Source organism: Capra hircus, chromosome 14 (assembly GCF_001704415.2).
Source record: "Capra hircus breed San Clemente chromosome 14, ASM170441v1, whole genome shotgun sequence".
Classification (NCBI taxonomy): domain Eukaryota; kingdom Metazoa; phylum Chordata; class Mammalia; order Artiodactyla; family Bovidae; genus Capra; species Capra hircus.
Window position 1 is genome coordinate 45,179,273 of NC_030821.1, and position 27,176 is coordinate 45,206,448.

At 38.9% G+C, this 27,176-nt stretch overlaps 1 protein-coding gene across 15 annotated transcripts in view; it reads left to right on the plus strand.

The window, feature by feature from the left end:
* Nucleotides 1–27,176, plus strand: part of STAU2 (staufen double-stranded RNA binding protein 2) — a 313,509-nt gene that overhangs the window by 137,661 nt on the left and 148,672 nt on the right. For all 15 annotated transcript variants that reach the window (XM_018058416.1, XM_018058411.1, XM_018058409.1 and 12 more), the window contains one exon: nt 1,878–1,938. In XM_018058416.1, the coding sequence (XP_017913905.1) occupies nt 1,878–1,938 (61 nt within the window). The remainder of the gene's footprint in view (nt 1–1,877; nt 1,939–27,176) is intronic.

Genomic DNA, 27,176 nt, shown 5'->3' on the forward strand with positions numbered 1-27,176 from the left:
TCATACTCTTCCAGGATTCATCTTTAGAAGTACCAGGTGTGCTTCTGATTCCTGAGGCTTTCTGGGGTCCTGAAGCACAAATCAGTTTACTCTTTGTAAGCTCTTTGTTAGCTTCTAGCTCTGCAGGTGAGGTTTCAGCTGGCCCACATCTGCTAAGTTAGTTATAATTAATCTACTCTCCATGTTACAGATTTTGACTTATCTCTTCTCTTGATTCCTTTCATATTCAGGGGAGGCTGGGGGCAGAGGGAAGGAGAGAGAGTTTATGGATTATTGGATTATCAATTTAGAGTTGTTTGGGGAGAGAGAAGAGATTACTCTTAATGTTTACTCTGTCGTGTTAAAGCAGAAACCTTACAAAAGCAGTTTCATTAGTGTTGAGATAGAAATCAGAGAGCAGCAGGCTTGGGATTCAGTTGAAGAAACATTAGGCTTAGGGAATAAAACCTAATATTTAAATAACTTTGGTTGTTAGTGGAAGGAGAGAAAAGGAGGAATGAAGTGCTAAATATATTGTTACCAACTTCAGCTGAGCCCTCGAATGCCTGAGGATCTGTATTCTTCTAATCGTTGAGCTCTTTCTTTCCCAGACTGTTTCCTTCCTGTGTACACTTTCCTTAGATTTATAACCTCCCTCCCTCCCGCAGTGCCCCTTTCTCTCTATGATCCTGTCTCCTGCTTCACAGAGAACATGTGCGTGGGCGTCTCCTCAGGCCTTCCCACCCACGTGTATCTGCACTGACACACGTTACCTTCTCTTCCACCCTTTCACAGTTGCAAGGTATTTGCTAGAAATGTAGTTTGTGTTTGGAGAAGGCAATGGCATCCCACTCCAGTACTCTTGCCTGGAAAATCCCATGGACAGAAGAGCCTGGTGGGCTGCAGTCCATGGGGTCGCTAAGAGTCGGACACGACTGAGCGACTTCACTTTCACTTTTCACTTTTCACTTTTCACTTTCATGCCTTGGAGAAGGAAATGGCAACCCACTCCAGTGTTCTTGGCCTGGAGAATCCCAGGGACAGCGGAGTCTGGTGGGCTGCCATCTATGGGGTCACACAGAGTCGGGCACAACTGAAGCAACTTAGCAGCAGCAGCAGCAGTTTGTGTTTATATATGGATTTAATTTATCCATTTGATCTTTGACATCTGATAGCATAATATAAAATAACAATTATAAAAAGAAATATGTCTCCCCCCACCCCGAAGTACTTTCTATCAATAACACCAGCTCCACAAAAAGAGAACATAACCAGTTAATGTCACTTATAATTTGATTAAAATACTACTTCAAAATGTCTGACCTCAGAGTGTATTTTACACTAAATGTTGACCAAATCATCTGGTAAAAGCCAGGATATTCCAGATTTTGCTTAGAGTTAGGGTTTAGTTTTCAATTTTTTGTACCTATCATCAGCAATATTCAGTGACCCTTATCAGGACTTTTCCAGAACAGACATAATAATATTTCTATCATTAATTTAACTTCAGAAGTGATAAAAAATCTCTTTTAGTTACTTTAGCGCTTGCGATGATTATTGTTTACTGTTTGGAAACAAATTACTTACTTCTTCAACAATTTGATAGAGCCCATGTTATACATAATATATATACTAAATATTATGCTAAATATGAGGCTTTCTTGATGTAAATTGTAAATTTAAATAGATAAAATCAGGGGGCATAAGAAACAGACATGAATGTAGAAAAGGGATAGATGTTATAGTTCTTATTAGTGATTCTTGTGTTCATGGTCCTGGGGTCAGCAGTGGAGAGGATGAACAGAATAACCTGTACCCTATTTTTATTAATTAGGATTAACTTTTTTTTTTAATTTAAGTTTCTTTCCTGAATTTAAACAATTGGTTTAATTTTTCAGACAGGGGAAAACAAAGGATGGAGTGGTCCAAAGGCTGGGTTTCCTGAACCAACAAATAACAGTAAGTTTCTACCTTTATATTAGCTACACTTGGTGTTCATCGGTGGTTCCATGACATGTCCCTCACTGGGAATTTACTGGGTCTTTTTGGGCCTGAGATGCTATGCTCAGTGTTTTGAAGGCTTCAGGAAGTTATGGTGTTTGCTTTCCTGCAACTGAGAGAAGACAGAGAGACTCATATCTTTAACATGGTTAAGTCATTGCAGACAGAAAACCATTTTATCCATAGAGTGATGATGTTGTTTTTTTTAAAGTTGTTGTTATTGTGACATTATCACAGTAGAAAAGAATCAAAAAAGAGAAACAGTTATCTACCAGTCCAATATAACCCAGCATTAACTGTATTCACAGTTCTACTTTTTTAGGTACACACACAGACACTTTTACATAATTAACATATAGACAAAAATTTGTAGTGTGTTTTCATTTAACACTGTAGTACACATTTTTTAGGTTGTGCTGAGTCATTAGAATTTTTGATATTTTATTAAAATTACTAATTGAAATATCAGAAATGTAAGGATAAAATTGCTCACAATTTTATTCCAAATAATAGTATATCATCATTTAAAAATCCACTTCAGTTCTACTGAATCCTCTAACTAAATACTTCTTAGTCGTTAATGGGAAAATGAAAGGGTCTTCTTGAGTCTTGGGACCTTGATTGTTTTCAGCTCAAAATAATCTACATGTCACAGAGAAACATTTTAGGATGGCAGGCAAATTTTGCTCACCTAAGATAATTCCCAGTGTTTGGAGAATCCTTCTAGTTGCTAGATAGCATGCTGCCTGATTCATGAATCATCGAATAAAGCCAATTAGCTCTTCAAAAAATTTTAAAAAGAATAAAAATAAAAATCCATCAGGTATTTCTGTTTTCAAAGGTACATGATCAAGCTGTTATACATTGAAAGTGTAGACATTTTTAACTTCCACCCTGCCTCTCCCCAAAAGCATCTGTTTTCACTGAAGTGACCATTTTAATGTAAATCAGTAAAAGGAAACAGCCAGCCAGTGAAGACCCTGGCAAAGTGAAGTCCTCAGTAAAGTTGGATCTCTCTCATTTCTAACCCCAGTTCTCTTCCTGATAACCTTCAGAAGCTAAATTAGCTTAAATACGTAAATTGTTGTCATGAAGAGTATTCTTTCATATTAGTAGCTCATCTTTCGATGTATAATGAAATTTGTGACAATTCTTATCAGAGCCTGCTTATGAGAATTGAATTCTTGGATTATCAAAACTAGCCTCTTGAAAAAACTATTTCAGTGAGGCAGTGGTATTCATGAATTATTTTCTGGGAATAATATAAATAATTCAGTATGACTCTGGGCCTTTTGTCTATGTATGTAAGGATGATGAATGTGATAGGCTCAGCACATTGCCCAAAGGAAAAATGGAATCAGTTCAGGATTCTCAGAGAGTTTTAATTCCTTTGTTGTTCGAATATAGAGGATTGTATTTACTTGGGCTTCCCTGGTGGCTTAGACAGTAAAGAATCTGCCTGCAGTTTGGGAGACCTGGGTTCAATCCCTGGATTGGGAAGATCCCCTGGAGGAAGGCTTGGCAACCCACTCTAGTATTCTTGCCTGGAGAATCTCATGGACAGAGGAGCCTGGCGGGCTACAGTCCATGGGGTTGCAAAGACTTGGACATGACTGAGTGACTAAGCACAGCACATAGTTATTTGGTCAAGGAATGTGAGAAACATTCAGTTGATTTCAGTTTTATGTAAAGTACTTAGAACAGGAGCTCTTTCTTTGTAAGCACATAATGAATGTTAGTTTTCTTCCATGCCTTCTTTCCCCCACCCCATTTTTATAATAAAAATTCTATAATTTTGTGTAGGCTTGCCAAAAATGGCTTTCTTAAACTTCTTATCTCTCAGATTTTTCTGTATGTACACGTGACCAAAGAATATGTATGGTTTGTATTTGAATGATTACTTTTGACATTAGATTTTTTTCAGAGAACATAAACATTACATATTTAAATATAGAAGTCAGGTAGTTGTTAATTTGGTAGTTTTAACATGAAAGCACATTGTAGATGACCTGAAGCCTCCATCACTAAACAGTGTTATTTTGACCCTCATCTTTTCACTGATGAGAAAGAATGTGTAAGAATGTCTTAAAGATTTGCTTTAAACATAATGTTGGAAATGATAAGCTGTTTGAAGCATCCTTAAAATTTAACCAAATGTTAGCACTTTAGGACTTGCTCTGGTCTCCAGTGGTTCAAAATCTGAAAGAAGAATGCTCCCTGGCCCCTTCCCAGTATTGTAGAGGTGAGAAAGCTGATACAGAGGTTCTCTGAGTGGGCCCTGCCCAGGTTACCGTGGACAGCGAGGGCGGTCCAGCTCTGACAGTTAACTGTTGCTCTTCTCCTGAGAAGAGAGTGTGGTTCTGTGTAGTGGAACCCCTGGGTTCTGTGTAGTACAACCCCTGAGTCCTCTGGAGCCAGCTCCTAGCTACTTTAAATACAAGAAAAAGTAGATCACTGTGATGACTCCATTACCTAAAAAATAATTTAAATTCACATAGTATGATAGCTTTTAGGTTAAAGTCTCTTCTACTTAATCAATTCCTTAAGTTTGAAATTCTGCCCTAGGTGTTTCCTGTCCTGTGGACAATATGTGTCTCAGTGTTTTTCAGGCAGAAGTTAGAGCAGGGGTTGCTCAGGGTGGCCCGTGAGGGGAAGACAGGAGTTTGAGACTGCCTGAGCTGCCTGCCTCGCTGCCGTATTGTATGACCTTGAGCAGCTCAGTTTACACCTTCTTGTTCAGTGTGCTCTGTTATGAGTTACACATACCAGTTTATAATGTTAAGTGGCTTTAATTTTCTAAACTTGATTGATCACCCTGGAGTAACATCTAAAAAGGTAACATTACTTTGTAAACAACAAAATGTCATAAAGTGACTCTCTTCATTGTTTTCTTGGCTAAACTTTACTTCACAAATTGTAGTTGAAAAGAACAAAATTTTAACCACTCATTATTTGGATAGATACTATGAAATTAACTTGGAGCTATAGTATACAAAAATTAAGAGAATGCAGAATTGTAAAGGGGAAAGAAGACAATTTTAGCCTGATGCAGTTAGCAACTAACTGTCTGCTGCTGCTGCTAAGTCGCTTCAGTCGTGTCTGACTCTGCGACCCCATAGATGGCAAGAACACTGGCAAGAACACTGGAGTGGGCTGCCATTTCCTTCTCCAATACATGAAACTGAAAAGTGAAAGTGAAGTCGCTTAGTCATGTCCGACTCTTAGCGACCCCATGGACTGCAGCCCACCAGGCTCCTCCGTTCATGGGATTTTCCAGGCAAGAGTACTGGAGTGGGGTGCCATTGCCTTCTCCGGCATCTAACTGTAGGTAGACCAAAAAAACTTAATGTACATGTGCATTTAATATTTGAAGTGGGAGATATTTTTTTTAAAGATTACAGTCATAAGAAACTGCTAACAGGTACAGCTAAGAAATAGTTTAAATGGCTTTGCAAGTGATTGTGATTGCATAGCCGGGTTCCTGGCTTGATTGGCTGCAGATTTAAAATATGGACCTAATTTTTACATCCTTCCCAGGCTTTCTTCATTGTCCTGAGTTGCAGAACATAGAGCATTCTAAGTGTATTTTCACCTTGTGAATCACTGTCATAGTCATGTCAAAGTGTGAGAACACATAACTCTGTAATGTGAGGTTTGTGTTAAATTTAGCATGGGGGCAATCTTATGCTTGGCATGCACATAAAAAGCTAGATTTTTACAGATGAATGACTAGCAAGTTTTTTAAAATATCATGCATTTTAAAGACTTACTGATGGCTCATGGAAAATTTTGTAAAATACTTAGATACAGTTCAGTTGATAAAATCTTTTTTTAATTCACATTCCATGTTTCTTATTAATACAGGATTTTACTTAAAAGCAGGTTCATTGTTTCTTAAAGGTAAACTCCAGCTTAATTCAGAATTGGATTCAGCTCAAAGGTATTCACTGGTATGTGCCGAATCCACCCACTAAAACATTATTTGGAGGCATTTTTCACATAAATATTTTTCCGTTAACCTTTTAAAAAGTTTTATTTAGCCCCTGTGAAATATGCTGACTCTTCTAGGTTCATTAGAGATGACCCAAGACAAATACTTTTGGGATGGGAAAGAATTCTTATTAACCTTTGCAGTATTGAAGTTGACTTATCAAAAATTTTGTCACTTTTGTGTTACGCTTAAGATACTTCAGTCGTGTCCATTTCTGTGCCTGCCAGGCTCCTCTGTCCATGGAATTCTCCAGGCAAGAATATACTTTCCCTTTGGGGCCTTCCATAATAGAAGCTTCTTTGTAATGAGACTGATAAATTACTTGGAGCCAGTACTATTTAAATATAAAGCCAGGTGATTCAACTTAATTATTTATTTGAACATAAATACTCTGTTGGAAGTCTAAGAGTGCAGCTGACTTGTGGCAATCTTTCTTTTTCTTCTTCCAGTTTTATTGTTATAATTGACGTGTAACACTGTATAACTTTAAGGTGTACAGCATAATGATTTGACTTGCCTCATGAAATGATTATCACAATAAGTAATGTTGGTGACTACTTTCTAGTCGTGGTGTGCAGGCTTCTCATTGTGGTGGCTTCTCTTGTTTGTGGAGCATGGGCTCTCGAGCACAGGCTCAGTAGTTGTGGCACACGGGCTTTGTTGCCCCATGGCACGTGGGATCTTCCTGGACCAGAAATAGAACCCGTGTCTTCTGTATTTGCAGGCAGATTCTTAACCACCAAGGAAGTCTCAATTCATTGGTATTTCAATTAAGGGTATGAGAGAGTGTTAAACTATCTGTTCTAGGCATACCAGTTGAGTTAATAATCAAATGCCCATTTATTTAAGGAAAAATAACCTGAAACTAGAAGGAAAGTCTTTAATCAGATTAACACAGTGTATTTTTCTGAAATATTCTCGAGAAAGATTGAATGAATTTAAATTTTCGTGGTTTAAAAAACTTGCTTGACTTACATTTTTACATGCAAAACGATTTCAGATACATGTTTTTTGAAAAAAGGAAACCATATGCACAATTTAAGGCTGCATCCATTGATTGCGGGATGACAGTGTTCTTAAGCATAAGAGCAGAGAATGAAATCATAAGAAAGATAGGATTTAGATATATGAAAACCAAAAATGAATTCAAGGAACAGCATAAGAAAATAAAAAGTCAAATGATAGAAGGCATAACTTGCAGCCTGTGTAGCCACAGGTTAAAAATACACAAAGGACATTTACAGATTAATAAACTGGTGGCTCAGTAGTAAAGAATCTGCCTTCAATGCAAGGGACACTGGTTCAGTCCCTGGGTCAGGAAGATCCTCTGGAGGAGAAAAGTGGCAACCTACTCCAGTATTCTTGCCTGGGAAGCCCATGGACAGAGGAACCTGGCAGGCTACAGTCCACAGAGTCCCAAAAGAGTTGGACACACCTAGCTACTGAACAGCAATAGAAAAATACCCAAAGGACTTAGGGAGTCATTTACAAAGAACAGAAATTAAATAGTGAAACTGTTCAGCAATCAGGAAAGTCCAGATTAAAAATAAATGTTACATAATTTCTGATCCATATAATTGACAAGAATTAAAAAATGATTATTCCAACCATTGAAGCAACAAGCACTCACCAGCTGTTACAGGATCGGGAAATAGCAGTGCCTTTCTGAAGAAGTAAGAATACAAAGTTTAGGACCACTTTTTCTTATAACTTAACTAAAAGATATGGGAAAATATAAGAGAATTTTTTTCTGTAATAAACATACCCTGGTTTATAATCAGAAAAAAAAATTGAAGTATATTTATAACACTCACAGATGTATAAACTTTGGCCTGAATTGCACAATCTGTTTGAATTTAAACAAATGATATGTATATTAAATAGCTAGGGAGGTAGTTATCTGAACACCTAAGGCTCTCCACTTGAGCCTTTTATGACTTTTTTTTAAGAAGAGAAAATGAGTAGTTTTCTAAAGTTTGAATGCAGTTTCAGTTTCTGAAATGTGTTTTAGAAATGTGAAATATGTGCTCTATAACTGTCAGAGCCCTATGGGGATCAAAGGTGTTTGGAACTAGGATTTTTACAACTGAAAAAAGCAGAGCAGTGACACACAGATGAAAGTCTCCCAGACTCAAAGTTGAGGTATTAAGAACTACAGTGTTGATTTTCTCTGTTATCAAAGAAACTCTACAATAAACACAGGAGAAAATAAGAGTAGTAAGTACTCATTCATCAGCTTGTCTAGAAAGATGGAGGTTTATAAACTCCCAGATAATATATTATAATTTTCCAAGAGATGTTAAACTATGTGTTATTTTTAAAGAAAAAATATAGGTAATACTTGATATATAGTAAATTTAACATATATAAGTTATGACGCATGATAATAAACACTTAAGATTCCTACCACTCCATTTGAGACCCACAGTGTTACCAGTGTTGTTACCCTCTTTCACGTCTCTTGGCTGGCTTGCCTTTTCCCACCTGAGGTCACTGCTTGCTCTGGATTTTACATATAGTCCTCCCAACTTGTTAAGTATGTCTCTTTAACAGTATTTGTTTAGTTTTGCTTTTTTAAACTTTAGGGAAAAAATGACATTATGCTGTATACTTTCTGGAACTTTGTGTTCCCACTTCAAATTGTAATTTAAGACTTTTGTTAACATATAGTTATTTCATCCACGGTGCCACTGTGTGCATATTCTGTAATTAATTTATTCTCCTATTAAGCCACTGAGGTTATTTGCAAGATTCTGTTATTATAAACAGCATCACTCTAAACATTTTTGACCATGTCTCCTGGTACACATGTGTAAGAGTTTCTGGGAACACACCTTGGAGTGGAATCTGTGTATAACTGGGTGTGTGTAAATTCAGATTTACAGGAAATACTGGTTGTTTTGTAGTAGAAGAACTGGAGTGCCCTTCAAAATATCTAGTAGAAATAGAAACATTTTAAAGTCACTTTTATACCTTTGATTTCATTTTGATGATGTTTTAGTTGGATTAGTTCAAATTTAGTTCAAATTCTATTCTATCATTGTTAATCTCTCAGTTGGGTGCAACTCTTTGTGACCCCATGGACTGTAGCCTGCCAGACTCCTCTCTCCATGGAATTCTCCAGGCAAGAATACTAGAGTGGGTAGCCATTCCCTTCTCCAGGGGATCTTCCCGACCCAGGGATCGAACCTGGGTCTCCTGCATTGCAGGTGGATTCTTTACCATCTGAGCCACCAGGGAAGCTGTACTATATAAGAGTAAAATAAATAAGACTATATCATTAATCTTATTTATTTTGCTCTTATATTGTTACTTAGTCTTTTGAATGGGTAAAAATTTTAAGTTCAAAAAAGATGAGAAATCTCCCTTTTGTCCTCTTTGGCGCAGTTTCCACCCTGTCTCTCAAACAAGTAACTTCTGATTAGTTTCTTATATATTACTCCAGAATCTTTTTTTACATATAGAAGCAAATTCAAATGTGGATAAAATAATATATACCTTTATTTAATATGTTTTCTAGACATACTCTTCTACAATTTTCTTTTTATTCAACAGTATGTCCCAGAGATCCTTCCAAGTTGATTATGTGTAGGACTTTAGTCTTATTATTATTGAACTAGTTTTGAACTGACGGCATTGGGATTGTTTACTTCTAAGGCATCTCAGTGGTAAAGAATCTGCCTGCCAAGCAGGTGACTTAGATTCGATCCCTGGGTTGGGAAGATCACCTGGAGAAGGGACCAGTTACCCACTCGAGTATTCTGGCCTGGAGAATTCCATGGACTGTATAGTCCAGTGACCAGTGAAATTGCTCAGTTGTGTCTGACTCTTTGCGATCCCATGGACTGTAGCCTACTAGGCTCCTCCATTCATGGAATTTTCCAGGCAAGAGTACTGGAGTAGGTTGTCATTTCCTTCTCCAGGGGATCTTCCCAACCCAGGGATCGAACCCAAGTCTGCCACATTGCAGGCAGGTGCTTTCAGTTTAATTCAGTCGCTCAGTTGTGTCCGACTCTGTGACCCCATGAACCACAGCATGCCAGGCTTCCCTGTCCATCACCAACTCCCAGAGTCCACCCAAACCCATGTCCATTGAGTCGGTCATGCCATCCAACTACCTCATCTTCTGTCATCCCCTTCTCCTCCTGCCCTCAATCTTTCCCAGCATCAGGGTCTTTTCAAATGATTCAGCTCTTCACATCAGGTGGCCAAAGTATTGGAGTTTCAGCTTCAACATCAGTCCTTCCAATGAACACCCAGGACTGATTTCCTTTAGGATGGACTGGTTGGATCTCCTTGCAGCCCAAGGGACTCTCAAGAGTCTTCTCCAACACCATAGTTCAAAAGCATCAAATCTTCGGCACTCAGCTTTCTTCACAGTCCAACTCTCACATCCATACATGACCACTGGAAAAACCATAGCCTTAGCTAGAAGGACCTTTATTGACAAAGTAATGTCTCTGCTTTTTAATATGCTATCTAGGTTGGTCATAACTTTCCTTCCAAGGAGTAAGTGTCTTTTAATTTCATGGGCGCAGTCACCATCTGCAGTGATTTACCATCTGAGCTACCAGGGAAGCCCACTGGGTTGCAAAGAGTTGGACATGACTGAGCAGCTTTCACGTCACTGTATTTTTATATTATAAATAATCCTGTTGCATAAAACCTCATACCCACATCCATTTACGTGTTTGCTAGTGTTTTGAATAAATTCTCACAAGTGGAAATAGTAAGTCAAAGAATACGTGCACTTATAATTTTGATAAACGTCACCAGATTATGCTCAATAGAGATTTCCCTGTTTACATTCCTACCGGCAGTGTATGGGATTTCCTGTTTCCCCACAGCTTCAGTAAACGCGTGTTCTCAAACTTCTGGATACTTGCCAATCTGATAGCTGAACTATGTTATTCAGTGTAGTTTTATTTTGCATTTCTCCCATTGAGAGTAGGGTTGAGTGTATCTTTTGTACATTTATGAGCCATTTCTACACTTTTTTTTGTTTCTAAACTAGTTTATGTCAGTGATATCGTTATATCTGTTGCTCATTTTAAAATTAGTTTGTTGGTCTTTTTTTTCCCCGTACTTGAAAAGAGCATGTGTGTGTGCCTTTATGATATGACTGGCCAGTATTTTTCTTGGTCTCTTTATTTATGGTGGAATTATGTTTTAAATTTTGGTTTTCTTTTTAATGTATTTGAGTGGCCTTTATTTTATATAATCTTTTATAGCATTTGTAATCTTAGCATAGTTAATAATGCCTGCTCCATTCTGAGATTATAAAGAATTCATTAATTACCCTCTGGAAATTCTGTAGTTTTTTTTTTTTCTTTTTTTTGTCCTTAAGTCTTTGATACCTCTGGGATTTATGCTAAAAGTATGGATTCAGCTTTCATCCCATTGCATTGACTTGACTGTTGTATACTAAGACTCTTGTATGTGTGTGGCTTTATTCTGCACTTTCTGTTGTCTTCTGTTCATTTGACCATGCTGTATGTGCATGTTCTCAGTCATGGCTGACTCTTTGGGACCCCATTAACTATACAGTCAGCCAGGCTCCCCTGCCTGTGGGATAGTCCAGGCAAGAATACTGGAGTGGGTTGCCATTTCTTTCTCCAGAGGGTCTTCCCAACCCAGGGATCAGACCCACATCTCCTGCGTTGGCAGGCGGATTCTTTACCACTGAGCCTCCTGGAAAGCCCTCATTTAACTATGCACCAGTTTTAATCATTATTTTGTTTTAATATGAGTAAACTTAAACTTTGTTTAAAACAAATGTGAATGAAGGTATGTTTGGTCTATGTTCTTTTCTGCACATACTACATGGAGCATAAATAATTGAAAATTAAAAATCCCCTTGATATGAGGAATGAGAGGAGTGTGGGAAGTCACATTATCAATTAAAAGCACTAAAAGAGGCAGCAGGGGACTGTACGGTTGAAGGCAGTTTGGGTCCAGAAAGGCAACGGTGATGATCTCCCTAAAACCTCTGTGTGTAATGGGTGTAGGATTCATTCATTCATTCAGAAGGCATTTGTAGACTACGTTGTACTATTCTGGGGCTTCTCCAGTGGCTCAGTGGTAAAGAATCTGCCTGCAATGCAGGGAGATGCAGGAGACTTGGGTTTGGTCCCTGGGTCAGGAAGTTCCCCTGGGTAGGAAATGGCAACCCACTCCAGTATTTTTGCCCGGAAAATCCCATGGACAGAGGAGCCTGGCGGGCTACAGTCCATAGAGTGGCAAAGAGTTCAACACAACTGAAGTGACTGAGCGGATGCACGTCCTGGTTTTGGTATTATTGCTGATTTTAATGAAGTTTTAATGAAGTTTCTAAAAGTTGAAACTGCTTTTTGAGAACCTAGTCAGTCTGTAAGATAAACAGGGTTAACTATTCCTCTTCTGCCCATAAGAAAAGGAAAGAAAACTTAAAAAGTGGAAAGTGTAATTTGAAAAAAAAAAATCAATTGCTTTTTTTATTTTAAAATAAAATAATATAGCATAGTACCTGACGTTGTCAGTGTTTAATATTTGTATAAATGAAAAAAAAAGCAGCGTTTCACTTTTCTTCCCACTGTGTTAATAGTCTTAGATATCATCTAGACTTACAGTTCTCAGCATGGTGTTGCTGGACTCTTCATATAATAGGTGTCATTATTGGTATTTCAACAACCTAATGGAAATAATGCATTCATTCTTAGTAGATTGCTTTGCTTTGGGTTAGAACAATGTTCATATCTCAAGCTGTTCTGAATCTCACATTGGCAGTCTTTGGTGGAAGAAACAGAAAGATGATTTATTGTTACTAAAGAAATGCAGTCTGTCTGAAAGACAGATCCTTGAATCGTGATATTCAGAGAACAAAAAGACGACAAAAGTCCTAAGGCTGAAAACATCAGAGAACATCCAGCTCTTAAATTGAGGTTGCAGGTGATTTTATGACTTGCCTAAGAATACTTAGTCAGTTAGAGGTAGTGAAAACTTGAACTCGTGTCTTACTGATTCTAAGATCGGCATTTGCCACTTGACAATGTATTTATTTCTTAGATATATCACTTGCTGGTAATTAAGGGAAAATTGAATAATGTTTTCTTAAAGAAATTCCACTAAAATTAAATATGCATTTTCTTGAAAGGATGTTTTATAGGATGTTTCATAATGTGGAAAATGTCCAAACTATTGTTTCAGATACCAGTTTGATATTCGGGTGGATCATGTAAAAATACTAAACGGCTGAGAAAGCACATGCAGTGTTTGTTTTACCAGTGAAACCACCATCTGCATTATATGACTTTTCTTAAGACCTAAAAAACTTTAGTAATAGTCCATTTTTAAAAACACTCAACAGGCTTTTGGGGTGATGTTATTCAAGCATATTGTTTTATTCCAAGCTTTCTGGTTTGTGTTAAGATGATTCATAGACTTTTAGAGCTGAAAGGGATTTTCAAGTTCCCCTAGTATAATTCATTTTACAGATGAAGGAAACAAGGTAAAGAGGCAATCTGTAACCTGACCTCTGATAGCTGGGCTTCATTCAAGTATGTTTACCACTGAACTGTATCATCTTTTCTTTGTTACATTCTGTGCTAATATTTTGTTTGTTACTTAAAAAAAAGCATTTTAGTTTTTTTTAGAGCAGTTTTAGATTTACAGAAGAATTGAGGAGATATAGAGATGTCTCATATATCTTCCATCATCATATATGCATAAATTTTCTCATTAACAACATAGCTCAACAGATGGTACCTTTTTTAAAACAAATGATGAACCTGCATTGGCATATCATGGTCACTCAAAGTTCACGGTGAGCCTTAGGGTTCACTCTTGGTACTAAACATTTTATAGGTCTAGGCAAATATGTAATAATGTATGTCTGTCATTACAGTATCATACATAATATTTTCACTGTCCTCAAAATCTTCTATGTTTTGTCTTTGTGTTTCTCCTAACCTCGCATCACCCCTGGCAGCCACTGTTCTATCTCCGTAGTTTTGTCTTTTCTAGAATATCATGTAGTTGGGATCACAGACCTGTAATCTTTTTGTATTGACTTGTTTCCCATAGTTATAAGCATTTAGGGGTCCTCAGTGTCTTTTCACGACTGATAACGCATTTCTTTTTAGCTCTGAAAAGTGTATCACAGTTTATTCACCTACTGAGAGACATCTTGGTTGCTTCTAAGTTTTGGCAATTATGAATAAAGCTGTTATAAACATCTGTGTGCAGATTTTTATGTGGACATAAGTTTTTAACTTTTTTGATTAAATACCAGGAAACACATGCTAGTAAGAGTATGTTTAGTTTTGTAAGCAACCATCAAATGAATTTCCAGAGTGGCTGTGCTGTTTTGCATTCCTGTCAACAATGAGTTAGAGTCCTTTAACTCCTGTTCTGATCAACACTTGGTGGTTATGTCAGATTTTAGCCATGCAAATAGTTGTGTGTGATACCTGTTTGTTTTTGTTTGCATTTGCCTGATGACATATGATGTAAAACATCTTTTTGTGTAGTTATTTGCCATCTTTGTATCTTCTTTGGTGAGGTGTCTGTTAAGGTTTTTGGCTCATTTGTAAAATGGATTGATATCTTATTTTACAATTTTAAGTCTTTCATAAAATATTTTTAGATAATAGACCTTTATTAAATGTATCTCTTGCAAGTATTTTCTTCTAGTCTGTAACTTCTCTTCTAATTCTCTTGGTAATGTCTTTGTGGAGCAGAAATTTTTAATTTTAACAAAGTCCAGCTTATCGGTTATTTTTTTCATGGATCTGTGGTGTTATATGTGAAAAGCCATCACTATACCCAAGGTCATCTAGATATTCTCCTGTGTTATCTTTTAGGAGCTTCATAGGTTTGAATTCTACATTTATTACTATGAGTTTTGTGACGGATATAAGGTCTGTGTCTAGATTAATTTTTTTTTACATATGCATGTCCAGTTATCCCAGCATCATTTGTTGAAGAGGCTACCTTTGTTCCATTGTTATTACCTTTGTTCCGTTATCAGAGATCAATCAGCTGCATTTATGGGGGTCCATTTCTGGGCTCTCTCTTCTGTTCCATTGTGTATTTATCTGTTCTTTCACCTATACCACATTATCTTGATTACCATCAAGATTACTTGATTACTACTTTGTAGTAAGTGTTGAAGTCAGGTAGCATCAATCCTCCAACTTTATTCTTCACTTTCAGTATTGTGTTGCCTTTTACAGGGTTTTTTGCCTCTCCATATAAACTTTGGAACCAGTTCATTGATATCCATAAAACAACTTGCTGGGATTTTGGTTGCGATTATGTTGAATCTATAGGTTCAGTTAGGAAGAACTGACATCTTGACAATATTGAGTCTTTTTATCCATGAACATGGAATATCTCTTCATTTATTTAGTTTTTCATGATTTTGTTCATCAGAGTTTTCTTCATACAGATCTGTACATATTTTGTTAAATTTATACCTACATATCTCATTTTGGGGCAGTGCTAATATAAATGGTATTGTGTTTTTAATTTCAACTTATACTTGTTCATTGTTGGAATGTAGGATATTTACCATAAATTTTACTGTTTTTTTATTGTGATAAAAAATAACATGAGATCTTTCCTCTTAATAATTTTAAGTGTGCAATACAGTATTGTTAAACTGTAAGCACGATGTTGTACAGCAGATCCCTAGAACTTTTTCACCTTGTCTGACTGAAACTCTGTACTCAATGAACAGCAGTCCCCCATTTCCCCTCTATCATTGTGCTTCGTGTTTCTATGAGTTTGACTGCTTTATATACCTCTTCTATGTGAAATCAAGTAGTTTTGTCCTTCTGTGACTGGCTTATATCACTTAGCATCATCTCCTCAAGGTTCATTCATGTTGTTGCATATGATAGGATTTCATTCCTTTTTATGAATAAATAATATTCCATGGTGTGTATAAATCACACTTTCTTTATCCATTCAACCACTGATAGGCATTTAGATTGTTTCTATTTCCTGAATTTTGTGAATTGTGCTGCGGTGAACACCAGAGTGCAGATATCTCTTTGAGAACTTGTTACCAGGTTCTTTTGGGTAAATACCCAGAAGTGAGATTGCTATTTCATGTGATGGTTCTTTTTGTAACTCTTTGAGGTAGCTCCAGCCATAGTGGCTATACCATTCTATATTCCCACCAACAGTGCACAAGGGCTCCAGTCTCTTCCACATCTTTGTCAGCACTTATTTCATTTTTGTTAAAATAATGGCTTTCCTACCAGGTGTGAAGCAATACTACTTTTGCTTTTGCATTTGTTTCTCTGACCATCAGTGATGTTGAGCATCTTTTCATATCTATTGACCATTCATATGTCATCTTTGAAGAAATGTCTGTTTAAGTCCTTTCTTGCTACATTTTCAACCAGATTAGTTTTCTTGCTGTTAAATTATAGAAGTTCCTTATGTATCTTGGATATTAACTGATTATAAAATAGATGGTTTGCAGATATCTTCTGTCATTCGATAAATAGCTTTTTCACACTGTTCACTGTTTTCTTTTCTGTGTAGAAGCATTTTAGTTTGCCATTGTTCCACCTGGTCTATTTTTGCTTTTGTGTGTGTGTGTGTGGGGGGGCCCTGTGCTTTTGGTATCACATCTAAGAAATCATTGCCTAGATGAGTGTTGTAAAACTTTTGCCCCATGTTTTCTTCTGGGAATTTTACAGTTTGTAGTCTGAAGTCCTTAACCCATTCTGAGGTGATTTTTGTGTGTGGTGTAAGATTGAGGATCCAGTTCCCTTTATTGGTATGTGGATATCCTGTTGCCCGTTTGTTAAAGAAAACTGTTCTTTCTTCATTGTGTAGTCTTGGCACCATTGTTGAAGATCTCTTGACTGTAAAGCCTGTCATTTCTAGGCTCTCTAACCTGTTCCGTCGGTCTGTATGTCACTATTTATGCTTGTATCCTTGTGTTTTGATTACCACAGCTTTCTGATATATTCTGAAATCAGTAAGTGTGATGCTTCCAGCTTTTTTCTTCTTTCTCAAGATTGATTTGGCTATTCAAGGTCTCTTATAGTATAGTCTGTATGAATTTTAGGATTTTTAAAAAATTTTCTGTAAAAAATGCCTCTATGATTTAGATAGGAATGGCATTGAATCTAGAGATTGTTATGGTAGTATGAACATTTTAATAGTATTATTAACATATTTCACAATACATGAACACAGGATCTCTTTTCATTTGTGTGTTCTTTAATTTCTTTCAGCAGTATTTTATAATTTTCAGTATGAAAGTTTTACTTTCTTGGTTAAGAGAATTCCTAAAAATTTTATTCTTTTTGATGCCTTTATAAATATAATTGTTTCTATGATTTCCTTTTCAGATTGTTTATCGTTCGTGTATGGAAAAAACAACTGATTTTTGTCTGTAGATTTCATGTTTTGCTACTTTGCTGGAATTCATATATTAGTTCTAAGCAGGTGTTTTTTGTGTGTGGAATCTTTCATGTTTTCTACATATAAGATCATATAATCTGCAAATAGAGATAATTTTACTTCTTTTCCAATTTTTTTTTTCTTGCCTAACTGCTTTGATTAGCACTTCCAGTATCTGTTGAATAGAAGTGTCAAAAATGGGGAATTCTTGCCTTGTTTCTGATTTTAGAGGAAAACCTGGACTCTTATGAAGTTTATTTCTCTTGCAGAATGAAGCCTCTGATGTCACCTCTCAGAGGGAGCATCTCCAGCATGCTCAAAGTCACATGGAATGACAGACTTAGTGGGGCTCCCTTTTACTCTTTCTCACTCTAATGTGATAAACTTTTTGCCTGATTTGGGACACGATACTCAGCTGTTTGGTTCCACTTATTGCGTGCCTGCATTCTAAGTCACTTCAGTCATGTCTGACTGTGTGAGCCTATGGACCATAGCCCACCAGGCTCCTCTGTCCATGAGACTCTCCAGCAGGAATAACGTAGCAGGTTGCCATGCCCTTCTCCAGGGCATCTTCCCTACCTAGGCATGGAACCCGCATTGGCAGGCAGGTTCTTTACCACTGGTGCCACCTGGGAAGTACTGCTGGTTGTTGGCATAAAACCATAATTTCTGTCATTTGGATACAATTAAGTTTGAGTCCCTTTTCAGGATAGTTTTTGAGACCAGTATTTCAGATTTGTTCAGTTCCTAGAGGCACTTTTCCTAGCTCTTTCCCTGGTTCTTTCTGGGAAATTAGCTGGTTTATGTTGGAGCTCACTGTGAGAGCTCATTGGCTGTGAATTGCTTACTACCAAAACCTCCAGTAGAGCTTCCTAGGTGGTGCTAGTGGTAAAGAACCCTCCTGCCAATGCAGGACACGTGAGACCTGGGTTCTATCCCTGGGACAGGAAGAACCCCTGGAAGAGGAAATGGCAACCCACTCCAGTATCTTTGCCTGGCAAATCCCAAGAACAGAGGAGCCTAGAGGGCTCCAGTCCATGGGCCAGCAAAGAGTTATGCATGACTGAGTGCCCCTAGGCTTGAACTTTCCTACCTTGTATTTAAAATAAAGTCAGTTCCTTTGGGAAAACTTCAGAACACTGTTCTTATGGACTACCTCAGAATTTCTGAGCTACTGTTCTGGAGTAGGAAAGGGGATAGTGGTCCACTTCTTTGAGATTCACACTGCTGCTCTCTAAGCAGAGTGTTGGTCAGGGGAGGTAGTCTCTGGTAGTCTTGGTTTGCCTTTTCTGACGTGAACTTCCATCCCATGAGCAAGCTGAGGAGAGAGCAGCTGGTTTTCAGGTGCTCTCAGCTTTCACTGTGTGAGTGGTGGCTGGTGTAAAAAGGGACTGCCTGACTTTTTTGGCTATATACATGAGAAATTTAACTTCTGCAGCTCGGAGCTGGGGGAAATGAGAAGTTCTGGTGGCCTGCCCTTCTAGTAACAATATTACTGTATTACCATATTACTTACAGGTGGTTGAGGAGAAAAAGATCCCCATCTTTGTAGCTGCAGGTGGTGGAAGGAATGAGTCATAGCTCAAGTACCAGAGACTTTGATTCTTTCTGAGATTTATTAGATTTCCCTGAATAAAGGTGCAGTGACTAATGATACAAACCCTGGAGCTAGGCTAGGTATCACAGGTTAAGGGCATAGTCTTCTACAACACTGCTTCACTTCAAAAGACATTGACCAGGGCTTCCCTGGTGGTCCAGTAGTTAAGAATTATCCTGTCAACACAAGGGACACAGGTTCGATCCCTGGTCCAGGAAGATCCCACATACTGTGGAGCAACCAAGTCCGTATGCCACACATACTGAGCCCACCCTCTAGAGCCTGTATGCTACAACTACTGAAGCCCACACACCTAGAGCCCATGTTCCAAAACAGAAGCCACTGCAATGAGAAGCTTGTGCACTGCAGCAAGAAAGTAGCCCCAGCTCTCTGCAACTAGAGAAAGCTCACTCATAGCAACAAAGACCCAGGGAGGCCAAAAATTAATTAAAAAAAAAAAAGACACCAGCCATTATTGGGAGGATTTCCAGGGCCACCCTCACTTCTGACCAACTGACTATAAAGTCAAGGCTTCCCACTGCCCTTTCAATTCAGTCCCTCAGTCATGTCTAACTCTTTGTGACCCCATGGACTGCAGCACACCAGGCTTCCCTGTCCGTCACCAACCCCCAGAGCTTGCTCAAACTCATGTCCATCAAGTTGGTGATGCCATCCAACCATCTCATCCTTGTCGCCCTCTTTTCCTGCCGTCAATCTTTCCCAGCATCGGAGTCTTTTCAGGTGAGTTGGCTCTTCTTATCTGATGGCCAAAGTATTGGAGCTTCAGCTTTAGCATCAGTCCTTCCAATGACTATTCAGGGTTGATTTCCTTTAGGGTCTCCTTACTGTCCAAGGGACTCTCAAGAGTCTTTTTCGACACCATAGTTAGAACAGCACTACCCTTCAGATAAGATAATTCACTAGAATGAATCACAGAACTCAGGAAAGTCTTATGATTACAATATTGTTACAGCAAAAGTGATTCAAATCAGAACCAGCTAAAAGAAGAGACACATAGGGTAAGATCTGAAGAGTCCCAGATACAAATCTTCCAATGTACTTTTTCTGATGTCCTTTCCCATAAAGTCAGGAACGTGTTGCTCCCTACTCAGTGATGTATAATATGCGCAGAGTATTGCCAAGTGGGGGTTCACTCCTTTTCCAGAGTTGTACAGGTTTTGTGGGCATTTAATATCACAGGTGTAACTGATTGAATCATTGGTCATGAAGTTGATAGCAATCTCCAATCTTCCTCTTTCCTCAGAGGTTCAGTTGATGCCGTGTGACTCAAAGCTCCAACCCTCTAAACATATGGATGGTCTTTCTGACATAGCCATCCCCCTTTCTGAGTCATCTTGTTGGCATAAATTCTGACATGTCCGAGGGGTGCACCATTAATAAAAGAAGACACTTCTGTCACTCGTAGAATTCTAAGGACTTAGAAGCTGTCTCCCAGGAACTGGGGACAAAGTCCAGCCAAATTTTTTATTACATGGGAGGATGTTTTATTTGTTATATACCCTTAGAATAATTTCCAGAGACTTAAAAGTATTTTAAAATTAATATTCATAACTTATGGTTGTTTATTGGGGTGGGTCCATAGACCTCCATATGTCATTATTTAGAAATAGAATGTCCTGCTTTCTTTTGATTAATATTTATAAGATATACATCTTATTTCCTCATCCTTTACTCTTAGCTTGCCTATATCAGTATATTTGGAGTGAATTTCTTTTAGGCAGCATGTAGTTGGGTCATGTTTTTAATCTACTTTGCTAGTTTCCTGTTAATTGATATATTTAGATCATTTACATTTAATGTAATTATATGTTCAAGACTTAAGTCTGCCATCTTATTTACTTTTTCTATTCTTTTGCTTTCCTTTTCTCACTCCTTGTGGGTTACTTGATCACCTTTCAGAATTCTACTTCAGTTTCCCCATTCTGCCTCCATTGATGCCCAAGGTGGTAGATTCCTTGTTATTGCTGGGTGGAGTAGGAATTCTAGTTCTTACATAATCTTCACTGATATCACAGAGAGGATAAGCTCTTTACCTCTAGGTGGTGATTAATGTCCTGACTCCCCACTCGTTCTCTTATGACACTACTCATTATTGCTGGGTGGGAGTAGAAGTCCAGTCTCCCTGTGGTCTGGATTGATATCAAGAAGCAGTATCAAAGTCCCAGCTCTCTTCTAGGTGTGTCCAGCACTACCACAGGGTCCAGGGGAGCCTCATTACAGCTAATGTCAGTGCGTGTGTGTTAGTCGCTCAGTATCCGATTGTTTGTGACCCCATGCTCCTCCGTCCGTGGGATTCTCCAGGCAAAAGTACTGGTGTGGGTTGCCATTTTCTTCTCCAGGGGATCTTCCCAACCCAGGGATTGAACCCAGGTCTCCTTCATTATAGGCAGATTCTTTACTATCTGGGCCACCAGGAAAGCCCCCAGATTGACCATGGATCTGTCCATGGAATTCTCCAGCCAAGAATACTGGAATGGGTGGCCATTCTCTTCTCCAGGGGATCTTCCTGATCCAGGAATCGAACCTGGGTCTCCTGCATTACTGCCTGATTCTTTACAGTGAACCACCAAGGACGCCTTGGTGAGGTTCAGCGCCTAGGCTCCCCACTTGTCCTTTGGTGGCATGGGTGCTTCCCTGGTAAAGGACAGAAGGCTAACCATGAGGCCCACGCTCCCATCATGTTCTTCCTTATTATCATGGAACCAGAGGTCAAGCAGCCAGAGCCCATGGAGCCAGGGCTGCACGTTAGGCAAGGCAGTGGCCCAAAGCTGGAGCTGTCAAGGTTCTCTCCACCTTGAGGTCTCCGCACAGCCTCACTCTAGGACCTCTATCCTGCAAATGCTCAGAGCAGCCTAACAGTGCTTTATGTAGTTGGGTTTTTAAAATGTCTTAAAGTTGTAAAAATGGTACAGTGTGTACCCATCACCCAGCTTCTCCCTGTGGTGACATCTTACAAAATCATAACACTTTATCAAAATGAGGAAATTGACACAGGAACAATACAGTGACCCATTCTACAGACCTTACTTGGATTTTTGTGAGTTTTCATATAAATGATTTTTAAAATCACTGTCAAACTGATAAATCTTGCTGTTCCTGCTCATCCTTTTTGTATATTTCCTGTTTTGAACCAGCAGTTTATTTTTCCAAGTTTTAAGAATTTTTTAATGATAATTTTTTTGATACCTTAAAAATAAGATTTATTCAACATTAGAATGATGATGAATTTTGGCACCATCGACACACTAGGGAAATGCACTGAGCAGCAAATGCCAGGAGAGGCGGACTTTACAGCAAATGCTGTGAGAGGTGGATTTAACTTTCACCATCAGGAAGACCAGTCACAGGATGTGTCTATATATGCCTGGCTGCCACTTGAAACTTCGGACAAGAAAAGGTTAAAACGAAACTCCTCATTAAGAATCTATTGTTTCCAGTAACAACCAAGTAACTTTCAGATATCCAGTTCTAAATTGGCAAACCCCAAAACTAGGTTGTGGTTTAAGATAATTGATGCCTATTAGGAAGCAGGACTCTGTCTTCTGAGATAGTATCAGTACTAAACAAAATGTTCTATCTGATCAGAGGAGGAGTATAATTCTAAGCCCTCAGCTTTCAAACCGTATACAAACAATTGACTTTCTTTTTAACATTTGGTGAGTCATCCTTGATAGTATCTACATTGAAACAGTCATGCATCTACCCACATGTCGTAAATCTCAATCAGAAGAACCTGTCATCACTGTTTCTGCTCTTTCTTGCATTTACAAAAGTGTTTTACGTTTATGTGAATTAAAATTTTTTGCTGTGAAAAATCTCACTGAGACAAAAGCAGATGAATATTTTTGGGTACTTGAGTATTTATAAATAAAACATTTAGTCCAGCCATATTGTGGCAAGATTCAAGCTGATTTATGGAAACATACAGTAAGATTTTTCTTTTGAAGCTTTGGTATAAAAAGTGACAAGTTCATTTTATTAAGCAATAGCTAGGCACTCATTCCATTGCTCCGTGGTAAAGAACCTGCCTGCCAATGCAGGAGACGCTTGTTCAATCCCTGGGTCAGGGAGATCCCCTGGAGAAGGAAATGGCAACCCACTCCATTATTCTTACCTGGGAAATCCCACGGACAGAGGAACCTGGCAGGCTACATTCCACGGGGTCACAAAAAGTCGGATGTGACTTAGTGATGAAGCACACACAATGCATTCATTCTGTGGACGTGCAGAGAAACTCATTTTTATAGACTAACATTAACCTCTTGTACCAGTGAAGTGACGTTATCTTTCTTACTCCTTTGGTTTGCCCTGTTGTTCTGATACCCCTAGTACCAGTTACTACTCATCTATGTTCTTCAGCCTCTCAGAGAGTTACAATGTTAGTGAACATCAAAAGGCAAGGTTCTGCTAAGTTTGCTGATCTATACATACGATAAGACCTTTTAAGAAATCTCAATTCAGAATGTCCTCTTCAGCTCTTCCTGTAAGAACTGGAGCACTGGGAAAACGCTGTGGGAGGCTTTGTACGCTAGAGGGTTTTCACACCTATTTGAGAAAAGCATAAACCTAGTGGGGAAAACAAGTAGAAAGGGCACCATGGCCTGGCATTCCTCATTTGTAGGATGTCAGTGTCCCTGGCACGTTGGGGCTTTCAAAATCCTGTGTGACGTCATATAATTTAGGGCAGATTTTGGTGAGGCCATCTCTAGAACATCTAAGAACAGCCATGGTGGCATGGATCAACTGTGGAGCCAGTCTGGGTAAACTTCACATGTGGAGTTCACTTCCTGGGTTAAACCTGGGTGTTTAGAACTGGCTGGACATTTCACTTTTTTCCCTCTGCTTGTTCTTTTAGGAAGTCATTTAATGTAATGTGTCCAGACTCTGGTGATAGACCACCTGGAGTTAAAGTCTACCATTGCTAAACGTTATCCATATCCTTAGCTGTGTTTCCTGACTTTTCTCTGCTTCAGGTTTTTCATCTATAATCTAGAGAAATAAAAATCCGTTTCATTTGGTGGTTGTGGGGATTAAATGAGATAATGCATGTAAAGTGCTAGAATAGTGCCAGTGTTGTCTCTGCAGTGCAGCTGTGTACAGTGGTTACAGATTGACAGTGCTAAGATGGGAATATTAAAGGCCACATCAGGGACAAAAGGTAGACGATGGAAGAACGATTCAGAACATCTTCAAATAGAGGGTGAAAAGAACAGACATTACAAGGCTGAGCAGGGGAATACTTGCCAAGTCCATGAGCAAAACTGAGGTCAGAGCCAACAAGAAAGAAGGCATGGGCCTAAGGGGGTCACATGAGAGAATGTTTATCTGTGATATGCAGAGTACATCATGAGAAACGCTGGACTGGAAGAAACACAAGCTGGAATCAAGATTGCCGGGAGAAATATCAATAACCTCAGATATGCAGATGACACCACCCTTATGGCAGAAAGTGAAGAGGAACTAAAAAGCCTCTTGATGAAAGTAAAGGAGGAGAGTGAAAAAGTTGGCTTAAAGCTCAACATTCAGAAAACGAAGATCATGGCATCTGGTCCCATCACTTCATGGGAAATAGACGGGGAAACAGTGGAAACAGTGTCAGACTTTATTTTTCTGGGCTCCATAATCACTGCAGATGGTGACTGCAGCCATGAATTAAAAGACGCTTACTCCTTGGAAGAAAAGTTATGACCAACCTAGATAGCATATTCAAAAGCAGAAACATTACTTTGCCAACTAAGGTCCTTCTAGTCAAGGCTATGGTTTTTCCTGTGGTCATGTATGGATGTGAGAGTTGGACTGTGAAGAAGGCTAAGTGCCGAAGAATTGATGCTTTTGAACTGTGGTGTTGGAGAAGACTTGAGAGTCCCTTGGACTGCAAGGAGATCCAGCCAGTCCATTCTGAAGGAGATCAGCCCTGGGATTTCTTTGGAAGGAATGATGCTAAAGCTGAAACTCCAGTACTTTGGCGACCTCATGCGAAGAGTTGACTCATTGGAAAAGACTCTGATGCTGGGAGGGATTGGGGGCAGGAGGAGAAGGGGTCGACAGAGGATGAGATGGCTGGATGGCATCACGACTCGATGGACATGAGTCTGAGTGAACTCTGGGAGTTGGTGATGGACAGGGAGGCCTGGCGTGCTGCAATTCATGGGGTCGCAAAGAGTCGGACACGACTGAGCGACTGAACTGAACTGAACTGAATCAAAAAAATGTAAATTAATAGAACAACAAAATGTTGTAGAGTGATAGTAATTATTTAGAATAACTAAAGCCTGTTTTGACAGATGTGTAAGAAAGGTTTAGTCACACATTGCTAATAGCAGTATAAATTGAGATGGGTGGTTTTTCAGGAGACAGTAGAAAGTCCCTAAATATGTACACTTTAAATTACTCTCTCTATTGTTTTTATTTATTTTTAGCTCGGCTGAGTCTTCACTGCTGCACATTTTTTCTAGTTGAGTGAGTCGGGGCTGCTCTCTAGTTGCGGTGCCCGGGCTTCTCATTGCAGTGGCTTCTCTCGTCGTAGAGCATGGCTCTAGGTGCTCAGGCGTTCAGTAGTTGTGGTGCGCAGGCTTAGTTGCCCCATAGCGTGTGGGGTCTTTCCAGACCAGAGATCAAACCTGTGTGCCCTTCATTCTTAACCACTGAACCACCAGAGAAGTCCTTAAATTACTCGTTGATTCTTGTTTTAGGTCTTTACCCCACTGAAAAGTAACTTAAATTTACAACGGAAAGAACCTAAATGAATTGTGACTGATCCAAACAGTTACTAATATTCACGTTGAAAATCATTCGGTAGTTGGCTGCAGACATCTACATGTATCTTTACTCTCTCTCAGTGATACTGTTATATTAGTTGATCTCCATAGAAAGGAATCTTCTTTATTCATAAAGTCAATTCGGGCTTTACAGTGGAATAAGGGAGCCTGTACTGCACATGAGTTCTTCTGCTGTGATGTAATCCCTCTCCAGAGTGCTGGGAGAGCATTTTTGTTGCTTGATAATATTGCTGTTGGCAAGCCCATTACTGCTATATAATAACATTGCTCAAATAATGCTCTTAGCTTCTTGATTTCTTAAATTAAGTGTAGAATTTAGAGTCATACATTGTTATTCTTTAAATAAGAATTGTGTCTGGTGTTGGTACACCTAGTGAAAAAGTAATATGTCATCCCACTTACCAAATTGGCAAATGTTTTTGCTTTGTTGAGATAAAATTGAACATAAAACTGCACATGTCTAGTTTGATCAGAGTTGACATATGGCTGTTTTTACTGTGTTTCTGACACTAACTGTGTAGGGATTCTTTTCCTCCATAGCAACCAATTCTCCAACTTTCTGGACGCTAACAGGGTGTCCTACAGTTTGGTTCCTTTGCTCCCTGGAATCAGTGCAGCCCCCACAGATTAAGGGCTCAGGCTCACAAGATGCCCCGCTTTGCCAATCACAAGCCGCATATTCCCATCTGTACTCCTGACCGAAATGGTGTAAATTCAGGTGGTTCCCACAACCCCCTTCTCAAGTTTGATGACTTGCTAGAACAGCTCACACAACTCAGGAAGATACTATCATGGATTTATTACAAAAGATTGAAAATGAAGGCCAGAGGAAGAGGTAGGTACACAGGGTGGGGTTCAGAAGGAGCTGGAGCATAGAAGCATCTATCCCAGTAAAGTTGGGAGATAAAACTCAAACTCAGATGCTTTTCAAACCTCCTCGTTTACGGGGGCTTGGGGCAGTTCCATTACGTAGGCATGATTGATGATTAAACTATTGGCCACACATGAAAGTGAAAGCGAAGTCGCTCAGTCGTGTCCAGCTCTTTGCGACCCCATAGACTATAGCCTGCCAGGCTCCTCTGTCCGTGGAATTCTCCAGGCAAGAATACTGGAGTGAGTTGCCATTCCCTTCTCCAGGGAATCTTCTGAACCCAGGGATTGAACCTGAGTCTCCTGCATGACAGATGAATCCTTACCGTCTGAGCCACCAGGGAAACCCTCAAATCTCCAACCTCTCTCACCTCCCCAGATATCAGGGGGTGAAGCTAAAAGTACCTTTTTCCCCCTATTTTTGTATTAGATATTATTATTTTAAAAAATCTTTGCCACTTATCTATACTAACAGAGAGCAGTGGCAAAGGTTTTTTAATAATGATATCTACTACTGAAATAAGAAGGAGAAACT